Source organism: Macrosteles quadrilineatus, unplaced genomic scaffold (genome assembly GCF_028750875.1).
Source record: "Macrosteles quadrilineatus isolate MER2022 unplaced genomic scaffold, UCM_ALF_1.0 Scaffold_9__3_contigs__length_116548681, whole genome shotgun sequence".
NCBI lineage: Eukaryota > Metazoa > Arthropoda > Insecta > Hemiptera > Cicadellidae > Macrosteles > Macrosteles quadrilineatus.
In genome coordinates, this window is record NW_026542602.1 from 47,287,941 (window position 1) to 47,313,699 (window position 25,759).

Consider the following 25,759-nt stretch of genomic DNA (forward strand, 5'->3'; position numbering starts at 1 on the left):
ACAGTATAATCAATATTTGAATAGGCCATCATTTATTAGGATTTATTATTGACCTCAGTGCAAGTAAACTTCTCGTTCAGTTTCACTCTATAAAAATTTAAACGCTACAAGTGCAACGGTTCTCGAGTTTTGACCTGAACACCCAGAGTGACAGACAAGCGGACAACTAATCTCCGACTCCGCTATACACGATACATAGATTCATTCACTTCGTACTGTATCAAAAACGTCCTATTGTAGGAATAGAGATAAATTATTTAGCTTAGTTGGCTGTTTCACCCAATTATTGAAAAAGTAGTCCTGAACAGAAAACAGAACATAAGCAATATATATATACAAATTCAACACATATAGCTGGCCCAACAGACGTCGTCCTGTCCTAATGTGATTTTATGTCAAATGCTCGTTCACTTTCAAGATGAGCTCGTTCGCATGGCTCAATCACGTCCTGGTTGAAGTTCGTTCACTACGCTCACTCACCTGGTTGTTCGCTACGCTCACTCACCTTTTGGTTACAAATTACCTGTTGTCATAAATTTAAAAAAATAATAGTGCTGCACCCTGTTGGTAAACCTATTAACTTTTTAATGCTATTGAAAATCACAGAATTTAATTGTTTAGTTGGACCAGCCGTTAAGATTCTTTAATTCTAATTAAATGAGTACTCACAAGGTTAACATGGAAAACTCCAGAACCACTGGGGCGGAGCCCTTTTGACGGATCTGCACCATACTTCACACAAACCATCCTTGAATAATGCTTAGAAATGACTGAAAGTTTCATTACAATCTGTCGAGCGGTTTCGGAGTCCATAAAGGACAAACAAACATACATACATTGGATTTTATATGTATAGATAGGCATGCAGGGAGATTAAATTTAAAAATATATAAGTTACATTACACAAGAAAATAAACATCAAGGAATGTGGACGATAATGGTGTGTATTCAAACTCCTTCAATCTGAGAGCCGCAATAATTCATACTTTCTTTTGGATCCTCTGATCTTTGTTATTACTGAATCATAAATTTATATTTTGGACTCTCACTAGGTTCACAAGATCCAAAGGAGGTCGTTTTAAGTTAGTTCAATGTAAAATATTAGACTACTTATGGTAATGAGTTTTTTTTTGTTTTTTTATCTTTGGATCTATTTTTGGGTCTTATGAAGATGATCCGTTTATGTACATTCAACTGCAGGAGTATAAAACATATTCATGTTAGTTATTATTTTTACTTTTGTCTTGAAAATTGGAAGATTTTATTTCAGAGTCCTTATGGACCAGTGCCACTGCCTATCCTAGTGTACGTACAGTCTTCATAGCACAAAGAAAACTCCAACCAATGGCTAAGCACTTGGGATTTAGCTTTGTGAAGAATAGATTTTTTGTTTTATTTTAAGATAAATTAATGCAGCTATGCTGTATTAATGTTTGTTTACAACTCAAATTATTTATAGTGGCTGGCTAAACCACTGAGCTATAATAATATAACTGGAGTAACCACTCTGTGTTTTAAAAACGTACCACTGTTTTTGCTGGTTTTGTTTCAGAGTTTCGTTTTGTTAGGTTGGCCGGGTGATCGGGTTGGTGGGACTTGTCAAATTAGAGAGGCAAAATCAAGATGGCGTCATCCTGTTTTGTTGATGATAGTAAACAAAAATCTGCCAACTCAACGTTATGATTGCAATATAAGTTTATTTGTTTATTTTACGAGCAAGAGCATAAAGATAAAGATCATAAACCGATGGTCGTTATTTAATCAAATGCCATAAGGCTATTGGCCTAAACCAATATCTCCAAACCATCTCCAGGAAACTTGACTAGCCTATTTTCACCACATAGCTTTAAAAGAGGTAAATAAGTTAGTATTTATTTACTATCAAACAAAAACAATTTATAATGTTTCAAAATAACTTTAAATACAGAGGTTTTAACGTGCAATAACTTAAATAAGTTTTTGATACAAGTCCCTGAAATAACGGATAACATAACCCCAAATAAATAGTATGGTTAGGTTAGAATGAATTGGAATTATTTGACAGCATCCCACCAACCGATCACACGGCCAACCTAACAACACGAAATGCCAAAAACAAACCAGCCAAAACAGTGGCACGTTTTTCTCTAACGTTTAACCAGAGAGTAGTGACTCCAGTTATAATCTATATCTCAATGGGCTAAACAAGCACTACTTTAGAGGCCTATGAAACATGCACAAGAAAAGGGATTAAAAAACACAATACTTTTACTGAACTTTGGATATGTTTATTTTTTAAATTCAAGATATAAATTAAAATTTACAAATTTTGTATTTATTTTCTATCAGTTTAAATGTCAACACACTAAATTGTTGATATAAATATTAAATCGATTAACTATATGGCTTTGGCCTAAAAACATTCCAGAAAATATTTAGTTCAAAAATATGTACTCAGTACAAACTTTTACGAACAATTTCTTCATTTACCATCAACGGCTAAAAAAATATCAAATTTGTTGACAAGACAAAGCTTAAATATTAAACACTGCAATAATAAACTTAAATAACTGTTAGATATAAAATATTGGAACAAAAACACAATTACGTTGCTAATGGGCTTAAATAGTGTTATAATAATTATAAAACATATCGTATCATGTATGGGGATTTGAATAGTGCTGACGTGTTCTTGCTGGTGTGGACTTATTATAAGACTTACTTTATATGGTCATGCTAAGTAGATTATGAGAAAATCTGGGGCTTCATTCACTAATTTTTAGGGAACTTAGCTTTTTTGAATTGCTCTAGAACAATTTTTATTTTAAAAGCAATAAATAGGTGAAGAAAGAGCTTTCAAGCTAGGTATATCTCAACCACAAGTTACAGTGCTTAAAATGTTGCATGATGGCTAGAAGTTTACTGAAATGGTATATGTTGATTATTAATTTTTATGATTTGGGGGATTGCAAAAATTATTTGATAAGATACATAAAGATCAAGATAACAAGCAATTAACATATTAATATTGCTTATTGTTAACAATAACAGTAATTATTTTGTTTAGGGTAAAGATATTTTATTTTTGTTTGTTAATTGCAATTTAGATATTGTTACCTAAGATAGTTTTAGGCGTGCCAACCGACAACCGAGAGGTTACTGCTGTAGCATGTAGTCACGTTCTCTGCGTGGGATATTGAAGTGCATTTCCAATTAATTTTGAAAATAAAGCGTTTTTTCATTGAGTAATTTTTATTCACTAGGATAAAATTTAACTAACATTTTATATAATTTATATGGAGTCTCTGGAAAACCTTCCAATTCTATTAAAAATGCAAGAATCCAACAGCGAGTACCTATTGCCTCACTGGACATTGTTGGGAGATCATTACGACGGTTGATGGGTTGTCATTACGACCTGGCTCACATCACCAGATACAAAAATAATGTTAAAGGAACTTAAAAAAAATCTGCCCATGCCATAAACATTGAAAGTTCCCTTTAGAAAGGAATTACAGCCCTTAAGGGCAATTTATGATATAATGGACAGTTTGGCACCAGGTTTCTCATCATTACGAAAATTTTAAGTTTATGGGTGTGTGACTTTTAAGTTTTCTAAAAGGTTCATGGGTACTTTGGGATTTTTATATGGATAGTTGAGATACACTTCTGAGCCAACTGCCTTTATTTAATAAATTTAGATGAGATAAAAAAATGTGGTGTTTCATTATACATTTTATAAATATAAAATATTGTTGGAAATTATCGAGCCTGCTTGATGTGTACAATCTTTGTGTATTTTACACATATCATGCAGTAAAAATAATATTATTTTTAAATAGTGTAGCGGTCAATTGCCATCAACACTCTTTACTGAGAGGACTTTCACATACCGAAGAGTATTTAAAAAACAAAAAATAACATCTGAGCATCATCTAAGGGGATTAGATTTAGGTAACATAATCACATGTTACTAAATAGATTCATTATGAGTTTGGTCAATAAAAGTATGTTCCTTCTTTAGTATTGCACGAGGTGGATCACTTTTTATATTTTACAACCACAATTTGCAAAAGAAATCTCTCGCTTCACTTGAGAATTTATTTTAATTTTAAATGTGACTTCAAATCTACAATACCTTTTTGGTAACTAACTAAATTATTAATAGGGCCTAGCATTTCAGTAAACCTACGTCTTATCCGTTTATTTTGAAATTATATCACCAATACATTACAAAAAGCTTTATTTATGCCAAGAAAAGAATCAAAGCGATTACAACAATTAAAATAATGTTTTCATAAAGTTAGGAATAAATTTAATTTTACTAACTAATACAAAGGGGTAGTTTACTAATTTTCAGCAAGAACATGAGAGCACACAAAATAGATTACAGATATTTACAAAAATCTGTGCTGCTACAAGAAAGAATTTCTTTTTAAGTTAAATAAAAACAATTTCTATGCCATTTTTTTGCCCGGAACACATGGTCTTACCTACTATCACAATCCTCTTAAAATCCTTCACATGCTGAATTTCATTCTTTTAACCTGAGCAGATTTGTTAAACAAAAAAAACTTCCTTCACTATTTTTGAAAAAATCTTTGATAAAACTTGTTCAACTTAAGTACACACCTTTCACATATAAATATACAAAATACGAGAACTATATGCAGTAAACCGGGTATTAAAATATAACATACAACATAAATAAAATATAAAATAGAGTAAAAGTAAAAACTTAAAAGTCTTTTAAACTTGAATCGGGGAAAGAAATTCATGTAAACACAAAATCTAGTTTCCAATTACAATTCAAACATTAACTCGGCGAACATGCCTAACTCATACCCAATCGAGGGTCATGTGTCAATTTTTTTCATTAAAAGTTCTCCAAGTGGATTTTCCAACATTTTTGAATTTTTTTGTACATTTTTTTTTTGAATTTTTTTTGTACATTTTTGGTTTTTTCTTTTATTTTTGTATGGCCCCTCATGGACCACTTCAGCTGGGTAACCGTTAGTTTAGTTTTTTTTTAGCTATACTGTACAATAACAAACGATATGTCACTCTGTAACATCTTCACAGCCTAATTCAAAAATTCAGTCTTAAAGTATCGAGGTCACGTGGATGGAATGGCCACGTGGAAGATGGAGTCGAGAGTGTGGGACTCCTGCAAGGCCTGACATGAAGCTCTAAACACCGCCACTATGTAGCGGAATTTCTCCTCATTGTATACTGCTCTTGCCGTGTTTGTATGGTCGAAGGGCTCTATAACATAACACAATGTTTTATATACTTCCTCCCTTAACCCTTCCTGAGCGTCGGCTGCAGGGCGAAGCCCTACACACTAAGCAATCAATAATTTGGTTAAGGTTAAAAATTGATTTTTGAATTAGGATGTTTTTACTTTTATCTGATGGTTAAAGTTGATTATAGACACCTTTTTATCAAAATCATTTTTTGTACAAGTGTTATGACCATAAAAAACAACACTCGCTGTGGAATGCATTAATTATCATAACCAGTGGTTGATTTGCAAACGTGGCGGAGCGGCATTCCAGTACCTCTTTCAGAAAGATAAAAATATTGGCATAAATAGGTACCGCACATTAAATAGGTAACAGTTCCAGGACCTCATTTTTTACAAATCTAGCACTGCGTCTAAGGATTGTAAGTTTTGTTAAGGTAAACATTTATTTTTAATAAACTGTTAAAAAATTATATATTCGGACTTAAAAACTTATGCAGGACTCAAAATTGTGCAATGGAAAACAAACCTTCAATGTTAAGCCAGGACCAGGCTCTAGGTTCGTTCTTGGGGCTCAGAAAACGTTGGCAAGTTACTTTGGGCAAAATGGTACCGCTTCGCACGGAGATGGCCTTGTCAGCAAACCTAAGGACAATATAGAGAGTCAATAGCGAACTATTTTACACACCGATGACACATAAAACACCGGTATTAAGTCATTTAGTCCTTTTTAGAGTATAAACATACTACAAGGAGATCTAAGCTATCTGCTTTTCCTTCACATACAAATCGAATTCCCAGTGTAGAGCCTTTCCTTGATCAAATCTATTCTAAATGTTCAAGAAACAGATGATACACTGCATGGTACGTTACACTATTCCAAACACTAGTGCTGGTGTCTAGGGCAAAGTCCAAACCCCCCCCCCCCCTCACGCTCATGTGCTACAACGGTCAAGGTGGAGGAAGACCCTGTGCCCTGTGCGATAGGAATTTCGCAGTGCTTGCCGTTCAGGCTCTTCCTTGCTCGTCACATATACCCTTGCGCATACGGTTGCCCGATAAGCGTGTTTACTCTGTACCTTCTTGTCTGTGGTTAAGAGCAATGCACATGTAAAAAATCTTAAATTTTAAGATTTCATAGGTGATAAAAATTGTTGCCATTATGTGTGTGTTTATGTTGTTGTTATGGCATTGGTAAAGTGAAGTGTGGCATGGAACGTTTGGAAACAGTGTTTCCACAATGTGTTTTTCCAAAGAACCTTTAAATATTGGTAAGTGACCTGTATTTTTCTACGGCAATAGTAAGCGCTTCCGCACTGGAAAATTTATGACTAAAGGTGTGTCTATTTTTTCTGTTAGGGCAAAAACTAAAGCTTCTTGAGGCACCACTCTACCCTTAAAGCAAGCTCGGTTAAGACAAATCTTCAAATTTAAGGGTTTTTTTTCCAAAAATTGGACTCAATCAGAATCCTAAGGCTCGCACAACTTGAAACTTAACATAAAAAAACTATGGAGAATTTTATTTAAATTCGCTTAGGGCTTTAAGTGTTAACCCTGAAAGAAAGGGCACAGCTCCCAACACTAAATTTTACTGTTAAAAAATTAATGCAATCTTTGTGATTTCCCTGAATATGAATGAATAGATACTCCCGCTGTTTATAATTTTACAAGTGCCAGTATGCTTAAAACCATTTATTTGACGAGTCTAGGTACACATACTCAAAGTCACAGTAGTATTGGAAGAACTGCAGCAACAGTTGGCCAAGAGGCTGAGTGTTCTCTGAGGGAGGCAAGTCCAGCTTTTCTAAGATGATCACATCGTGGATCTCTCGGTTCTCCCGGAACTTATGAGGATACTCTTTGTGCAGACATGGCAACACGGCTGGCTTCACACCACCTGTAACAAAAACGAACTTGTGAAGAACAGTATTCCTTACACAGGATCCCCGATTCTAGCTACAACGACTGTCCGCAGTACTATCCTGATAATTAGACCAATTCGTATATACCAAGGCAAAATGTGGTTCGGATTCCACTATAAACAGTAGATCCTTAATGCGGATGGGATACTACCTAGTATGGATTAACGACCACACTAATGAGTACCGTACTGCGACTATCCGCAGTACTATCCTGATAGACCGATACCTACGTTATAACCAAGCCAAAAATGTGGTTTGGATTCCACTATAAACTCCCTTAGTTGCCATTAGCTGTATGGGCTATTAATTAACAGCTGTGCCTAAGGAATATGTCGGCCTTAGTCATTAAGAAGACTACAAGATTGCGCCACTCATCCCACACTCATCTCCATTCATACTTGGCTTAAAATACCTACTTTGTATGGTCGCCATTTGATTGAAAAGTATAAGTACAGTATAAAAGTATAAGTATAAGCTTGAAAATTGACTGTGGAACTGCCAATTGGTTATTCCAAAACTGTGTTATTGCCACAATTTGCATAGAAAACTTTTTTTTGCACACATCAAATTGAAACGAATATTTGCTATTCCAGAAACAAATAGTTGCTCGGAAAACAACACATGTGTAGACATCTACTCGTTAATCGGCTAATAGCAAGACATTTAGATCGCCGAACATAAAATATTTTGTGCTTGGCGATTGGCTTTACCGGTTCAGTGAAAAATAGAGTATTTTTTGTATAGTAATAAAACCTAACCACATTTTGATGATGTATTTATTTACAAGTATATTTTATAAACAAAATTTCATCCAATCAAAATAGTTACGAAGTAAAAAAAAAAAAAAACAATAAATGAGATATAAGGTTGATTATGAACATGTTGGAAATCTTAACTACTTTTTCAAAATAAAGTATTCTGTGTTGTAAACATGCCACAAAATTTAATTTTGTTTGTTGTTGAACAATTTAAATATCTAGGGGTAATTATATCAAGCAGCAATAGTGAAGAAATGGAAATAAATTATAGGATTGATCAGGCTAATAAGTATAAACACTTGGCCCAACACAATAAAATAGAGAGAAAGGCATAATTGGGAGATGAAGAATATGTATAATGATTATAATGTAGTAGCACACGTGAAAGCAAGGAGAATAAGGTGGGCAGGACACGCACTACGGAGGGAATCGGGTTTGCTATTAAAAGAAGCAAGCATAGGAAAGCCAGAAGGGAAACAACCTAATGGTCCAAGAACACAATGGTCCAAAACAACATGGAAGGCCCAAGAAGAGATGGTGGGATAGTGTCTCCAAAGGACGTCAGAGAAGTGGGGGCAGCAGTGGAAGAGGCAGAAGATAGAGGGATGGAGAGCAGTTGTTGGTGCGGCCTAATCCCGCCTTGGGCATAAATGGCCATGGGAGTGAGAGTGTGTTTGCAAAAAATACTGTTTAGCTGACAGGGATCGGTCAAGTCAACTGTAACAGGATGCCAACCCAACAAGAATTACTACTGGCAAGTTAACAGTATAGCAAACATCTAACATTTTACATCTAAGTCATTCCGTTGATTGTGTTAAGTTAGCTATGAGATGTATTTAGACAAGTGATTACTGGTCTTAAATCTTTCCCACAAGAAAAGTCGTTTCAGTACTGCCCACTTCATGTTGATCCAGTCCACGGTTAAACCAGTGCTAATAAAAATTGTCCGGTTAAGGAGATGTCACTTCTGCCGAGTGTAGTTCGGTTATATCCTTGTCCGGTTAAAAGGTGCCGGGATAAGACGTACAGTTGGTGGTCCTACAGCCTAGCGTGGAACTCTAATCATCAGGTTTCTTGATAATCATAAGTTTATTGTCATTGGTGATAAGACAGGACTAGAGGCAGAAGTGTGAATCACTACAGCTAATAACTTGTAAATTACATCTACCAGAACAGTTACTCACACTGCAGGAAGTGTATCACCATGAGAGCGAGCGAGTAGGAAGATATGGTGCAGTTCTTGGCATCGTTTATCTGGTGACTCTGAGCCCACAGCTTCACCAGCAACACCAGCGGCTGCACCCTCCAATCAGCTGATGATATACATTCAAACATTTAGTTTATGTGCAAGTTACCCCAACAATAAAACATTTTGTTTTAATAACAGCCTCACATTAAAAGGTGTTATGACTACTATATGCTATTGCTCCTGCAGACATATCTTTTGTTGCATATCTTAACCCTTACCGCGCTGTAGACGAATAAACTCGCCGAAATTCCCTTTGCTCTAAACGCCATAGACGACTATACTCGCCTTACAGAGTGCATTGGCTGGTCCTTGTAGTTCCCAGTTTTGCCGATAGAGTGCAGCAGCTTTTGGAGAAAATATCACGTGATGGAAAATCACAATAACAACGTTACCCGCCCTCTGTTCAAAATGGCGACACCCTACACTTGCTGGTCTCTGCTATGAGAGACGCCAGCGCTGTGGACGAACTAACTCGCAAGTGTTTGGTTAACTCGCAGACTCCACAGAAAACTTCGTTCTCTGCTACGTTCGCTATTATATTGGCTTATTAAAAAAAAATTCAGCTTGTTGACTTTTGGGAAAATATATTTTTTGGGTGTATGAAGCGTTACAGTCAAGTCCACCCAACATATCTGTAGCGCGGTAAGGGTTAAATAAAACATATTCATGGCACAGTATCAATTGTAAACTTTTTTTAATAAGGTTAACAGCTTCTGTTAACCGTGCATTTTCCTATCCTCATAGGGCCTGTGTGTTAAATGTTTACATAAAAGCAAGGGATGTACCAGTACAGTATCCGAATCCCAGGATCCGAATTCACAACATAATTTCCTTGGACCCAAATACAAATTGTGTTTACCTAATATTTTGTAGAAACATTTTTAACCTTGACAACCTAACACTGCTTAAGGCCTGTTAAGGTTTGTAAACTGTGGGTTGTAAAACTTAACCTAAAGTAGTAAGACAATAACTCCTTGCTAGGATTGTAAAACAATAGACAAACATCCTATTGTGTTTTACTACAAACTTACCCTGAGAATAGCAATGGAGTAGATGGGTGTTGAGGATGCCGACGGGGTTGTTGCAATTGATGTCAACATCGATGCCAGTGCAGTGTCGGAACTTGAGCAGGGGCACTTTGGCATCAATCATCTCAATGTTCTGAAATGAGCACACGTCTGGCTCCTTGTGATCTACACAAATCAATAAGATACAATGTCAGAGTTAACAAACTCATTTTGAATGCCAATAAACTGTAGGCAATAGAAATCTCTTATTTTGCCATGAATTGCAGAGTTTCGACAAAAGTCTGTGATTGTGTATTTAAAAACAGAACTTATCCAGTACCGTACTAATGTTTTGTGTATATCATGTAAAGTTTTTTCAATTGCAATGGCGGCCTTACAAAGGTAAGTATTTGAAGCCAAGTATGAATGGAGATGAGTGTAAGAAGAGTGGAACAATCTTGTATTCTTGTTACTGACTAAGGCCAACATGTTCATTGGACAGGACTGTTAATAGCCCATGCAATGAATGGTAACTATGGGACCAACAGTTTATAGTGGAATCCATGGAGTTATGTTGTTATCTTTCAAATTTTCACATATCCGTGATAGTCATATTCATGTAATGTATATTCTCATTCTGTTTTTAAAGGACAAAGAAGATATACAATACTATTCCAACGGTTTTAACATTTAAGTGTTGAAATAACTAGGCTTTAAAGTTTTCAGGTGTTACCGTACAGTAGCATAAATTTCTTACATATTTATTTACCCTTCTCCTCGGTCAGTCTAATTGTTTACGATTAAATGAAAGTTATTGAGCTATACCATAGAAACAAATACATGTACCTAGTGTATAATACAACTGAAAGGTATAAACAGTTAAGTACTCACTGATGTCAAAAATGATGTCCTTGACATTGTTGAGGTGCATTAGTGCATCTGCTCGAGGGTCGAGGAAGAATTGGCTTTTAATGACTAGACACAAGTCGAGATCACTGCTGTTGCCGCCGAACCCATTGAACGTGGAGCCAACGATGAACATGCTGTAGCCCAGTTGCCTCTGTAATCGTACAATGTTTATTTAGGCGGGGCAGACCATTGGTAGTTATTTTCTTGCTAAGCAGTTCTTTCAAATATTTACTGTTTGGTCCGTTTCTGGTTGCATTTCATATTAACAAATCCAGATTACAAATGGACAGAATTTATAAAATCCACCTTACCTTGATGTTTATGTAGAGCTGCTTGAACAAATGCATCTTCTTGAGGTAGTTTTCCGACGTCTGTTGACAATTCATGAACTTTTTCCATATCTCTGTTGACAGCTGATCCCATTCATTTCCCCCTACCAAGTCTGAGGGAGTCATTGTCACTTGGACGGAATCACTGCGATTCAGGTAACGGTCGGGTACAGTACTGAAATAAACCATAGATACTTTAGTAATATGTAAAGAGCAAATCTCTAAGATAATCTTAGAATGTGGTGCATGTCTGTGTGTTACAGCTTAAATAGCCTACTTAACCTAGCCAATAGAGCTAAAATTTGTATTTGACATTTATGATCTAGGTACAGTGGAGTCCCAATAATCCCAACTTCGGTAATCCGAAAGTCCGCTTAACCCTCCGAGTGTTATGTGTCGTAAAAGCGACTCATAACACATCCGCTGTAGTGTTATGTGTCGCTTTTGCGACTCACAAACACTGTTTACGGCGCCGGCTCTGGGACTGACTGAATCAGATTGAACTAGATCGAGTTAGGTATAATTTTTTTCAGCAGATTCAGAGCTTTCTCCTGATGTCTGTTTCTATACGCTTTTCATTTTAGTTCCGAAAATATTGTAGCAGACAGCTGATGTAAACAGCTTGGTTAACCTCGCACTGATGACTGATGTGTTTTATTACGTTTATCAGTGTTAAAAATCAAAAGTAGTGATATACGTGGTGCATTATAAGAAGATTTAAGTGATTTTGAAAAGCTGGTTGATGATCCTGAAGAAGTTAGGTAGTGATATTGATGTAAATTATCAGCCAGATTCCTAGCTATGGTTAGGCTATGCATTCTTAGCTAAACGCTATGTACCAAAATCTGTTTTTTGCCCATAACTTATTTATTTACAAACCTACTTCCTTATATTATTATATTTTTGGAATCCTCATAAAATTCTGAACAAAGTGGCTATTTTAAAATATTTGTAGACCTATAAATTATAACAATTTATTGAGCGCAAACATAAATTTTTTTCATTTATTTTATAATTTTTGAGAAATGTCAACCCCACAAAAATTGTTGAACATTTTTTTTGTAATGTTTTATATGTTACATTGAAGCCCATAATTTTCCATAATAAACAAAATGATATATAAAACAGTATACTTTACATTGTTTTTAAGTTTCTAAGATACATTTTAATAAAACCCTGCGATTGCGCAATAAATGGGCGAACATTAAGACCAAAACTAGAGACACTTGGAGGGTTAATCCGAAACAAAAAAATACATTTTTATATACAAAATTTTAAAATTTTTTTGAAAATTGTTTGACATTTTTTTTATTAAACTTTTAACACAGTTAGCTGTACCTCGTCAAAGTATTCTGTAGCGGCCGGGCGAGATAGACTTTTTTGTCTATTTTAGTAAATAGAGAGTATTTTAGTAAATATTTCACCATTTTTGTTACTTTATTATTTTTCATTTTCGTCCCGAGTTCCAATCCCGCCAAATCACAAATGGATTTTATTAAGTGATAATGCTGCAGCCACTAGGTCTAGCCTTAAGTAATGTGAAAAACAATCCCGAGCTCAGCCTGCGTCCTAAGACAAAAAAAATAGTTCAAAAAATAAAAAAAAATTTAAATTTTGTTTTCAAAATTTTCAAAAATAAAAAAAGTTTAATCCGAAATATTTGGTAATCCGAAATGGGCCCAGTCCCAACCATTTCGGACAAACGGGACTCTACTGTACTACACTTTTGTAAATAAGGTAATGAGAATAATTGTTGTGTTGAATAAATTGTTACATTGATTGTTTAATGCTTACATTGATAAAACTTGTATTCTGAACAACATAGGGTTATGAAAGTTTTCTATTATATTTGTTCTTGCTGTTGTATTTATTTAATGAGTTGCAGGCTGCAGTTTTTGGGAGAAGCCTGACTAAAACCAAAGAGAGTTTAGGCAAAGCATATCTATTTTTGTAATAGACTATCAATATCAAATAATAGATTTTTTTCTTCACTACAGTATCCTATATTGAATAATTCTGTTTTACCAATTAACTTTAAATATAGGCCTAAGTAGGTTGTTCGACTAAACAAACACTGAAGTTAGAATATCTTTTAACTGCAGAAAGTATAAGCTTTATAGTTTACTATCCTCCCACTTACTCATAGTTGTTGTTGCCGCCGGGGAGGTGCTTGTGACGCCGCATGTGAGGCAGAGCAACCGGGTGTCGTCGCTTGTGGTTAGGTTGGTATCCATGGTTGTTGTAACCATGAGTATAAGGCATGCACGAGCGCACCATCTGGGGATGGGATCCATTGAGTTCACAATGTCGTCTGCAATTGTAAGAATAACGGAATTAAAAATACTAAGGATGGACGGGTCCCGAAATTTCGGGAATTTTTCAGGAAAAAATATTCCTGATTATCGGGACGGGATAACATTTGATTCGGGAATTTTTCGGGTCGGGATTTGGTCCGATCGTCGGCGATTTTTCCGCTTCGCGAGTGCCGATAACGCCGCTATTGCGAGCCATAGGTCCGCGAACGCAGGAGACGAAGTAATTTCGACGAATGCGCCGTGACCGCGGAGTCATAACGACGATCGCGCCGTGACAGCGAGTCATACCGACGATCACGCCGTGACCGCGGAGTCTTACCGGCGATCGTGCCGTGACCGCAGAGTCATGCCGGCGATCGTGCTGTGACCGCGGAGTCATGCCGACGATCGCGCCGTAATTGCGAGTCATACCGACGATCATGCCGTGACCGCGAGTCATACCGACGATCACCCCGTGACCGCGAGTCATACCGACGATCACCCCGTGACCGCGGAGTCAAACCGACGATCGCGACGTGACCGTGAGTCATACCGACGATCATACCGTGACCGCGAGTCATACCGACAATCAAACTCTGTGACCGCAAAGTCATACCGACGATCGCGCCGTGACCGCGGAGTCATGCCGACGATCACGCCATGACCACGGAGTCATGCCGGCGATCGTGCCGTGATTGCGAGTCATAGCGACGATCATGCCTTGACCGCGAGTCGTACCGACAATCACGCCGTGACCGCGGAATCATACCGACGATCGTGCTGTGACCGTGAGTCATACCGGCGATCACCCCGTGACCGCGAGTCATTTTGACGATTACCCCGTGACCGCGAGTCATACCGATGATCACCCCGTGACCGCGGTCATTTTGACGATCCCACCGTGACCGCGAGTCATTTCGATTGTGAGTCACAAGTTTCTATAGGTACCTGTAAATTGTTACCCATTTTTTTGTTTTTATAGATTAGTGCCACAAACGGTAAAAATTGATTTCGTATGTTTTTTTTGGTAACTGCAATACTCAAGACTTTCTTTTTATGCACAGAAAAAAAATCCCGTCCCGTCCCGAAAATCGGGAAGGAAATAAAAATCCCGTCCCGTCCCGAAAATCGGGAAGGAAATAAAAATCCCGTCCCGTCCCGAAAATCGGGAAGGAAATAAAAATCCCGTCCATCCCTAAAATATACTATGTCAAACACTTTAAAAGATTTACCAAGTGTGTTTAGAATTTTTAAGAATACTTTATTAATTGTCTTCCCTAATTTTGGTCCTGGTTAACATAGTTAGCAAAGACTAAAAAATGGTAGTTGAAATACTGATAAAATAGTGAGTCAAAAATGCTATTATACTGTTAATACTGTTCTATGAAATGGCAACCATACAAGGATTTTAAGCCAAGTATGAATGGAGATGAGTGTAGGATGAGTGGCGCGATCTTGTAGTCTTGTTAGTGACTAAGGCCGACATTCCTAAGACACAGCTGTTAATTAATAGCCCATACAGCTAATGGCAACTAAGGGACCTACAGTTTATAGTAGAATCCGAACCAAATTTTAGACTTAAACTTGGTCTAATTATCAGGTTAGTACTGCGGATAGTCGTAGTACTCATCCGTGCGGACGTTAATCCACACAAGGGAGTATCACATCCACAGTGCATGCCTATAAATACCCACAATTCGTGACCTCCTAGTAAGTAGCTGGATTACAGGACAAAGCCACCCGTCCCAGTCATATTAGAGACTATGTAGTGAGCAGGCCTGTTTAGCCTTAAATTAACACCTCAATTCAGACGTTTACCTACAAAATCTCCTGATGTAAAAGTTTATTTACCCTAAAAACCCCTTAGATATGGTGGGGTTTTACTATGGTACCATTCACTTAGTAATAATATAATACCTTTGGTATCTGTATACATCTACGTTTGCTAACAGTTTGGTACTTACTGGGATTTATTGTGAAATAATGTTATTCTTACTTGACTCCTTTGCTAGACAGGTAGTTCAATTCTTCAGAAGAGCTATCAGTTTGGGAGTCCTGAGAAGGGGGACGAGGAGGACACAGCGGCTCCTGTATCTGACCTGATAACCTGCAAACACAAAGTTTTTTTTAGGACAATAGGCTCTAGCCTGGGATGGTTTTTCACATTACTTCAGGCTAAACCTAGGGTTTTTTTGCATCACTAAGATAAAATCCATTGGTGCCTCAGGACGCCTAAGTCCTACGCTTTACGACTAGACCAGCTTATACTAATACCTGACAACGTATAATAACCTATAGGTTAATACTAACAGAGCGGTCAAGAATTTTGAGGTTCTGCAAATATACTGCAAGCCCCTTTTCAGGCTTTGACTTTTCAAGTTTAAATGTAAGTTGTTAGATATTTTACATTTTTTTCAAGTGTTCATTAGGCTAGTTTGAAAACCAAGCGCTCCTGAAGCTCTAACTTTGTAAAAAGTACAGTAGACCCTATATAATCCGGCAGTGCGCCACTCCAGTAATCTGGCGTCTTTTGAAAGGTGTGGTCTCCCGCGATAACAGCAAAATTCTCATTATCTCCCGCAACCGTTTGGACATCATCATCAAATCCCGCGGTCACATAAACGTCATCGTCGTCTTGCGCGATCGTGGCAAAATTCTGATCATCTCTCACGGCCGTGTAGACAATACAAAACTTGTTCATTCCGAGCTGTCAAGAACTTTTCTGATTGGGGGCGAGCTTTCCTGAAGATTTATTTTTACAATGATTTAGGCTACATGAGAAAAGTAAGCCTATTGGGCAATGGATCCAAGAGTTTTAATTTAGCTCCTTTTACTTAAAAGCTTAAAAAAACTTATGTTTACTACGTTTAACCGAATAAACCTCGTATTCATCTTACCTATGCTGATTTTACACAGTTGCCATGAACTAAAGAACCAGCCTAAACAAACTAGAGATGTAAAATACTCAGGTTAGCATTTGTACTACTGCAGTGGTCCCAGTGTACCTCAGCTTGGGAAACACTGATCTAGACAACTAAATGAGGAAATTACTAAAAATGTATGTTGGACATCTACTCAAGTTAACAACCGAACACTGTGACACAACGAGAAAAACTATTTTCTCTAATTGTTAACCTATTTTTATGACTACTATAATTGGAAATACCTTGGGTTGTTGTAGCAATTGTTTGGCATCCAGTTGTGTTTTTTGTTGTTTTGCTTGTTGTTATACATATAATAATGTTGACCAACATTAACATACATATGCTGAGGTGTATCATTCTTCAAACAGTGAACGGTATTGTCACTTCGCTCTTTCATCGGACAATGCTGTCGTAACTGGTCTTCAGTCATCTGTATCATCATTTGCGGTTGGTACATCGCAGATGTGTACATTATAAGATGAATTCTCTGGTTGAATGGAAATAGTTTACAAACAAATGTTCTTATTCCATTTTAACAAAGTTTATCAGCAACTCGGAATATATATCTTTACTGTTTATTGTTTCTATTTATTGTCTTGTTTCAGTTTGATTCAGCTTGCATCTGTCCAACAGCACTGGCTTTATTAAATCTGAAAACAAATAGGTTTTAAGTAGCATAATGTTTAGCATATTATGTAATGCAAGGGGTCAAATATTGTAAGCAGGAAGGTGTTTTATGTTGTATGAGTAGGCTGGGGGTGTTGTTACAGTAACATGTTGAGCTGACCTACTGAAGGCTGTTGCTTTCAGTAGGTCAGTGCACTTGATCAGGCGGTCAGTTTTGTGTAGTGGTGAGTGTGGTGCACCGAGGACAGGGTCCTACTGGGGGAGCAGGAGCCCAAGGCCCTTGGCCTGGAGGAAATGTTATAATAAACAATAAAAATCAGTAGGCCTACGCAAGTTCTGTGGATAAAATAAGACTAACTTTTTTATACATATACGCTACAGTACATTACTATCGTATAACATTGGAAAAAATTGTAATAGTGAGTGACATAAAACACCTAACTTATGGTCTAATGAAAAAAATCATTTTCCTACAGTCGCACGACAATGTTGGTTCCTTGTACTGTTTTATAGTTATCTATATATATAATTCCGTAAGTCAAATTTTTGTAAAGAAATTGTGAGTGACTGGATGGCCGTAGAAGGATGGGAGGGGTCTTATTTTAAAGGTCTTGAGGTATAAATAAATATAAATACGAATAAAACTTTTCCCATTAAAACAACATGGGGTTTAATTTGTTTACATCTTTTGAAATTAAAACAGCTGTGCCACAGATTTGAAAACAGTGATCAATACCACTGAGCTAAAATTATAACTGGAGGTAGCACTGCCATGGCAGAAGTCTGTCAAAAGCGAGTCGCTGATTTTTTTAGGTTGGTATAGCAGTAAGTTTTCTTACCATAGCAATAACATGGCTTCTTATAACTAGGTTGTATAGCAGTGAGTTTTTTTGTCATAGCAATAACATGGGTTCTTATGGACACCCACCTCACGCAAACATGGCGGCTGGCGACACGCATCTTTGACATTCAGTGCTACCTCCAGTTAGAATTATAGCTCAGTGATCAATACACACATTTGGTTTACTTTTAGCCAGTCAACTATGAAATGTATACTATAATAAAACTGAAATATTGAAGATTAGTCGGAAAAACGTCTGCATTCTTTGTTTATATTTAAATCATATACTCAAGTTTCATTTTTCATGCTTTTACGTTATTGTCGTGTTAAAGGAATAAACGACATAGAATAAATATTCTGTATAAATAATCGAAGAGTCGAAATTAAATCTAACTTCTGTTTTGTTTTTATTTTTAAATCATATGTTCAAGTTTATTTTAAATGATGTTGTTTTCATTATATTTCTACACATTTTAAGGTTAAGGTTGTGTAAATATATACAACTAAAATAACCTATAAATGTTATTGGTTCTAAAATGGTGTATTTGCATTCCTTCGTAAGTAAATTTTTTTAGTGCAGTGAATATACAACGTAGTTTAATCATATTCGATCATACTTTTATAAAATCACCAGGGATTCAAGATGTTTTGGTATGTAGGCTGCTGGATATATATTCTTTTCATTATAAGTACTGTAATTAATATGAACGCCAGGGGAATACCACAAAGGCGGGGAACTGTTCATAGGAATGACAGTGCGCGTAGGAGAGCAAGAGTAGATAATGACGACGAACTTAATCAAGATATGTAACAATCCCTTTTTAGGAGACCCATGGTAGACGAGAGAAATGTAAAGATCCATGATGCAGGATTATTGGACCAAGAGTGCATTCAATGTAGTGCTCTTCATTTTAGAGAAGAACTAACGAATTATCATTTTATGACATGTTGTCATTACGGACTTATTAACCTTCCTCAGCCAAAAACTAATGTAGAACTTAAAAGTTTGTTTGAAGAGAGCCCACAACTGTATAAATTCATTCGACAATGCAACAGTGCGATGGCTTTGGCTTATTTTTCAGCCAGTAAGAAATATATTCCAGGAAAAGGACCATACTGTTTCAAAATTCAAGGACAGATTTATCGTTCAATCTCAGATTTGCTGCCTCAGCATGATGAAGACCCCGTGTATGGCCAATTGTACATTATTGACACATCAACAGCAACAGAAATTCGTCAAAGGCGTCGAGAAAATATTGACTTAAAACCTGAAATATTGTCAAAACTAGCTGAAATTCTATTAGAAAATCCATTTGCACAAATTTACAAAAGAGCTTCGGATGAAATGGTTGTACAAGGTGACAGTGAATTAGAACTTAGGTTTGTAGACAGGATAAATATGGATCGTCGTAGGTATAATAAGCCTACTGCAGATGAAATTGCAGGCGTCTTCAATTCATCTGAAGGCGAACCTCCAATGAATTTTTAAAATTCCAAACAGGGAAGCTTTTATTTATTCTCATTAACCACAAGACCAAAGCTACCTTAGTAAACCAGTATTTATTCACAAACAATGATATGTTTGCTGCCTTTTCATGTTAAACCACTGGAGCGATTCAAATTATTTATTGAAAATGACATCAACAAAAGCAAACAAAGAAGAACAACAAACTGGTTTTTACACAAAAGATATGGTGTAGGGATGCCTATTCTGACACATAGATAATGTTATTCTGAGTTTGTTTAAATACCGGTATTGCAAAAAGTTGTTTTACATTTGAGCTTTTTAGGGACTTATGTCCCTACAAGCCACTAGTAGTACAGAAAGCTGCTAATTGCTGCATATTTATACTTTGTCATACGGTTTATATTTTGGCGCACATCAGGATTCCAACGAAACAACACAAAACAGTGTGGTTCTATTATGCACGTAATCCGTGTACACTTGGAAATAGGTTGGCAACACTTAAAGATAATAATACTATGAGCAGCTGATTGACTATTATAACTATGATTTAACCTAGGTCATTTTGTGTTTATAGTTTCGGTATTTCTGAACTTTCTGGACTTTACTTTTAAACGTTTTTAAAACATTCCTACGATCTTAATAAACAAGAAAATACCTTTAAAGCATTTTTTAGGCGTGGAAACCACTTCAAATTACAAAAACATACGGTACTATTTTCTCAAGTCGCGGAGCACATTGCTTGCCGAGGAAAAAATAGCAGAGGGATACGGACCCGTGACTACTTTCTCTAGGGCACCTATTTGTGTTGTCAGCTGAACCTAAAGACGTGTTGTAAGTACCGGTAAGGCTATAGAGTTTGAAAGACTAATTATTTCTATTCTTTATAGTGACTGTAGGAAAAATATCATGTGTAACACGAGTGCAAAAGGCCTTTGCTGCACTCAAGATCATTCCGCATGAGCCGCTTGCTCTCGTGTGCAGCAAAGTGCCACTTTGCTCACTAGTTACACAAATAACTATTTTGTTACCTACCATAAGAATCCATAAGAAGACCATAAGAATCAGTTATGGTCAGTTGAGGTAGTTGTGACCACTTTTCAATTTTTTATTTCAACTTATTAATTACCTACTTAAAAAAAATTAATGGTTTTAATTGTTTAGGGTGATCTTTTGGCTCTTTATGAATGTAGAAAAAAAATTCTAACACCCTAGGTATCTTACTTTGGACATTAAAGGGGTGGTTATAATCACCCCACTGAATTTAAAAAAAATGAAAATATGGGGTTTTTCTGACCACAGATGGGGGAATTATGACCACTCTTTTTTCTTGTAATTTATAAATGAATAAGCATTGATTGGGGCAATTATGACCAATAATGCTCGTATTTGAACAATCAAGATTTTTTAACTAAACAAAGTCAACTTTTGGTGGTGGTCATAATCACCCTATTCTGGTCAAAAACAAACATAACCAGGTTTAAAGTTAATTAGTGTAAGTAGAAAAATAGAAAATCTTACAAATGTGAGGCTTTATCTAGGCAACTTAAAACTACTACAAAATTTCCCCTTTATAATTAAGACTGTTTGAAAATTGATACAGTACCCAGTAAAACATGTGCTAATGATGTAATCAAGCGGTCTTTTGAAATCAGCTTCTGTTCCGGCAACACACTAATGATTTGGTTTTTGCTCATAACAAACTCATATCTTTCACCAAGATAATAAGTTGCGTGGCAAGTTTATCTGTAAGTCTCAGTCGTCACTCTCATTTTAAGGACCTTACAATCTTCGTCCTCATCATATTCATCAGCCTCCTATATAGACTGCATGAAACAAACCTAGGCTACTTATAGTTTGTTGTTTTCCTATAACCTCCTTTGACATTGACTATAAAACATAAGTTCCAGGCTTCAAGTTTGTCTCGGTTGGTGTTATATACAACAACGACGGCTAACAAAGCAGGCTTTATCTGGTGATGTCAGATTTTTCTCCTTATAAACTTCGTCCAGTTTTTTGTAAAAATAGTAACATAGGCTACTTCTGGGATTGTGTTATTTTGAGGCAATGTCTGAAGATGCTCAGGTTTTTTATATGGATAAGCGAGGATGTCTCCGCATAAAGGCTAAATACCAATCCTCCCCTTGTTTCCCGTCATTAAGAACAATAGGAATATAATGTTCTGCAACGTACGGTGCAACAAGACCCAAAAGTTCCTGCCTGTCATAAGGATACCGGTAACCAAATTTGGCTCATGACAACAAGCACTCTACTCTACAAGTTCATTTTCTTCTGTAATTGACAAAGTTGTTGAGCGTCCAGCTCCTTGATTCTCTGAACTCACTTTTCCACTAATATGCAGCTGTATTACTGATTTCGTAATCCCATATTTTGCTGCAGCTTGACGCTGGCTCAGTTTCTCTTTAACCAAATTACCTAACAGCTTCCTGCAGGTCCTGTAAGGAGTAGCCTAAGTAACAGATGGTTTCTTTTTTTTTTGTATGTTCTTGGCATGATTTTTGATGATTTTCAATCACTTTCTTGTAACAGGAAAGCACAAATAATTAATTTTCTGTCCATATCAAATGTGGTCATTTAAACTACCCCATTTATATAAATGGGGTAATGACCATATAACTTAGCCTACAGTACTATTTTGATATTAAAATTGTTAATGGATGAAAATGATAATCAAAAGTAGGTAGAAAAAAACTTCATGGGATTAGTAGCCTACCTAAATAAATTCCTTCAAACAAAATCTTTTTAGGGTTGGGGTCACTTTGAATCAACGCGTATGAAAACGGATGGGGCTAATAGAAAATTTGTAACATATAATTTAAAATTATAAAAATATTTACCTTTTTAATGTTTTCCTCTAACAACTAGCCCCTATTTACAGGTTGCCAACACAAAATATACATAGGCCTATAAAACCATGTAAAAGACATTTTTTTAAATTTTACTGTCATTAGGTTCTTAAATAATGACACCGGCCATAATTATCCCCGCTGGTCATAATTACCCCAACTGACCCAACTCATTGTGTCAAAACTCTTAGACAAAAATTGCATTGAGGCCTATTGTATGACGTAAGTTAGGCCTAAAAACACCTCTAAGTTATAGTCTTTGAGAAAAAAAAAACATTTAAACAAGGACATCTTATTTTGTCAAAGCTCTTAACTAAGAAAAATTCAAATACGGTAGCCTACCTAACTTAGTGTAATAAATAAAACAGCTTTGTAAGTTAGGCCTATGGTTTGATGAAAAGTAAATCATTTGTTAGAAGAAGGACTACTCAATTCATCAAAGCTCTTTATAAAAAAAAAGTTCCTGAACAAACGCACAAGTAGGTTTTTCCACTAAATGTTGTTCCCTGTCCTCCCTTTCAACTCTAGCCAGCAATAGTGCACTTAATTCTTCTTCAAATATAAAAAAGAAATATTTATGAAAGTGTCGATTTTTCGACGCACGAACATCGTTTACGGCGAAGGCTCTATGACTGACTGAATCGGATTGAACTGGATCGAGTTAGGTATCGTTCTTTTCGTTAGATTCTAAGCTTTCTCCAGAGGTCTGTCTCTAAGCGCTTTATGTTCTCCGAGCTGATCGTAATTGTAGCAGACAGCTGACGTTCGTGTTTTAGACAACTTGGTTATTTCACATCGGTGACTTGTGTGTTTTTGTACGTTTATCGTCGTTTTTAGTGGTAAAAATGGACAGTAGTGATATACGTAATGCACTAGAAGATGATATTAGTGATGTTGAAGGACTTATTGACGATCCGGATGAAGTTGGTAGTGACATTGTTGATGTTAATTATCAGCCAGATTCCTAGCTATGGTTAGGCTATGCATTCTTAGCTAAACGCTATGTACTGAAATCTGATTTTGCCCATAACTTATTTATTTGCAAATCTACTTCCTTATATTATTATATAGGATTTGTAATCCTCATAAAATTTAGAACAAAGTGGCTATTTTCAAATATTTATAGGCCTATATCTTAGTTCATTGAGCGCGAACTTATTTTTGTTTTCAATTTTTCCAAAATAATTTTTTACCTAAAAATTTTTTTTGAAACATATTCCTTATGTTTTATGTATGATATTGAAGCCCATGATTTTCCAAACAAAATGGTATATAGAACAGTAGAATTAACATTGTTTTAAGCTTCTCAGATCCGTTTTAATAAAACCTTGCAAATGCGCCAAAAATAGGTGGACATTAAGGCCTAAACTATGAACACTCGGAGGGTTAAAATATCGAAAAATAAGGTCAAACACGGAACTAGGCTCCGGGTAAGCCCGTTACATCACAGGGCGCTCAGTAGTGACACAAACCACTCCCCAAGGTCGACAACCAACCGGGAAAAGGGTACTAAGAGTAGCCAAATTCCACAAAAGAGGTGCGTGAGGTACCCAACAACTAATGATGAGGCAGGCAACATCCAATCTCTGTCAAATGTAAACTATGGTTATTATAACGAAAAATGTAGTGACTTGGAGGTAACATCCGTGATGCGCCGGTGGAAGGTTAATTAGGTAGATTTAATTGAAAATCCATCCAGACAAATGGAATTTCGCTTGTAGTCTGGAGGTTTGATGTGGCGGGGGTATTAGGTAATCCAAATTAGGCCTACTCTATATTTTATGTTAGGCCCTTAAGCCTAGTAATATTAGTCTCTTAGGACCAAAATATTGAATACATTAGTCTGAGAGAAGAGGTACCTAGGCTATTTACTAATGAGGATTAAACTCATAATGAGTGAAAAAGATTAGTAGCAGGTATTCAATCAGTCATAATGGAACCTCAATGTCACAGGAAAACTTACAATATCAAGTAGGTAAATTAATTACTTACGTCAGTGAGCTAGTTAACACATGAATGTAGATAAAAAGTAGGGGGCTCAGGTCTTTGAACAAACAGCAAATCAATGTTGGCTAAGTATATACAAGAAGGGAAATCACGGCTGAGCCCTCAAAGGAAAAATGTACACTTTATTCTACTATAGTAAAAATCCAATATTGAACAGCAAAACCTATCCAAAATCTAATTCTAGTTGGATTTTGTAGGCTAATTGTAACTGTAGCCGGCCCTCGCCTCGTCTTAAAATTCGACCAACCGGCCTCGTGAGATTCAAAGGTGCAATGGTTGTGTAATAACATTTTCTTTTAAAATTCAACACTATAAGAAAAGTGGGTTCCATAGTGTCGACAATCATTAGAGTCGATATCCCGTAGCACCAGGATTTCAAAATGATTAATGATATGAGTTAAGTCGATTGTTTTCTTTCATATTTAAAGATTAATTGTATTTAGATTCAAGTTTAATGACTCTTGCAATGTACAATTATTGCATTTAATGGCACTAAAGAGTTCTGAGTTTTCATTCCACAACATACCGACTCTCTTTGATGTATTTCCCAGTGGCAAGAACTAGAATATTTGATTATTGAACGTTTGTTACCTTATAGCATGCTTATAGCCTTTGTTCTTGTAGAAAGATGACGTGTATAAGCACAGCCGCCTTTAACTACAGGCCGCGGCCTGGGGCCCATTTCATAATAAAGTACAAACTAATATTATTAGTAAATCAGCTGATCGCCCAATGCAAATCTAATGGAAATTACAAGTTACAAGTTGTAACTTGTAACTTGTAGTTTATTATGAAATGGGCCCCTGGTAGAATTGGCAACGTCGCAAGTGGTGTTGTTCAGTGACAGACGTCCCATAAGATAAGCACTATTTCAGCTGCAGTTATTTTAATAAGAACAAAATGAGAGCATTCTATTCATTCATTCATTTATTCATTTATTCATTTAACGGTTACAACCAATACAGTTAAATTAATACATTGTTGTGCATGCTTAATAGTAACAAATAATTTGATCAAGAGTGAATACATGGACGGCTGTTCAATTATGTTAATACTCTAAATAGATAAAAAGTGACAAAGATTGAGTGCAATATGAGTAACAATAAATAAATATTCTCAGAATAAATAACAACTTACAATGAAAAATTAATAACAGTGAGTAACAATTAATAAATAACAACAGTGAGTAACAATAATTAATAAATAACAACAGTGAGTAACAAATAATAAATAACAACTCTTAGATAACAATATTGGGATAACAATTTGGTTATAATATTGGCTGAGGGAACACCATTAGCGCAATGAAACGGAGTGATGCCATAGGCCTCGGTGG

At 36.1% G+C, this 25,759-nt stretch overlaps 1 protein-coding gene across 1 annotated transcript; it reads right to left on the reverse strand.

The window, feature by feature from the left end:
• Positions 1–3,450: 3,450 nt before the first annotated feature.
• Positions 3,451–24,652, reverse strand: LOC129004371 (poly(A) RNA polymerase gld-2 homolog A-like). Its single transcript, XM_054432939.1, has 11 exons — positions 24,409–24,652; positions 16,859–17,266; positions 15,689–15,799; positions 13,539–13,709; positions 11,381–11,573; positions 11,052–11,220; positions 10,185–10,346; positions 9,089–9,217; positions 6,944–7,121; positions 5,754–5,869; positions 3,451–5,244 (listed from the first exon to the last, which is right to left on the reverse strand). The coding sequence occupies exons 2-11, from the start codon at positions 17,086–17,088 to the stop codon at positions 5,096–5,098; spliced, it is 1,608 nt and encodes a 535-aa protein (XP_054288914.1). The 5' UTR covers positions 17,089–17,266; positions 24,409–24,652; the 3' UTR covers positions 3,451–5,095.
• Positions 24,653–25,759: the final 1,107 nt, after the last annotated feature.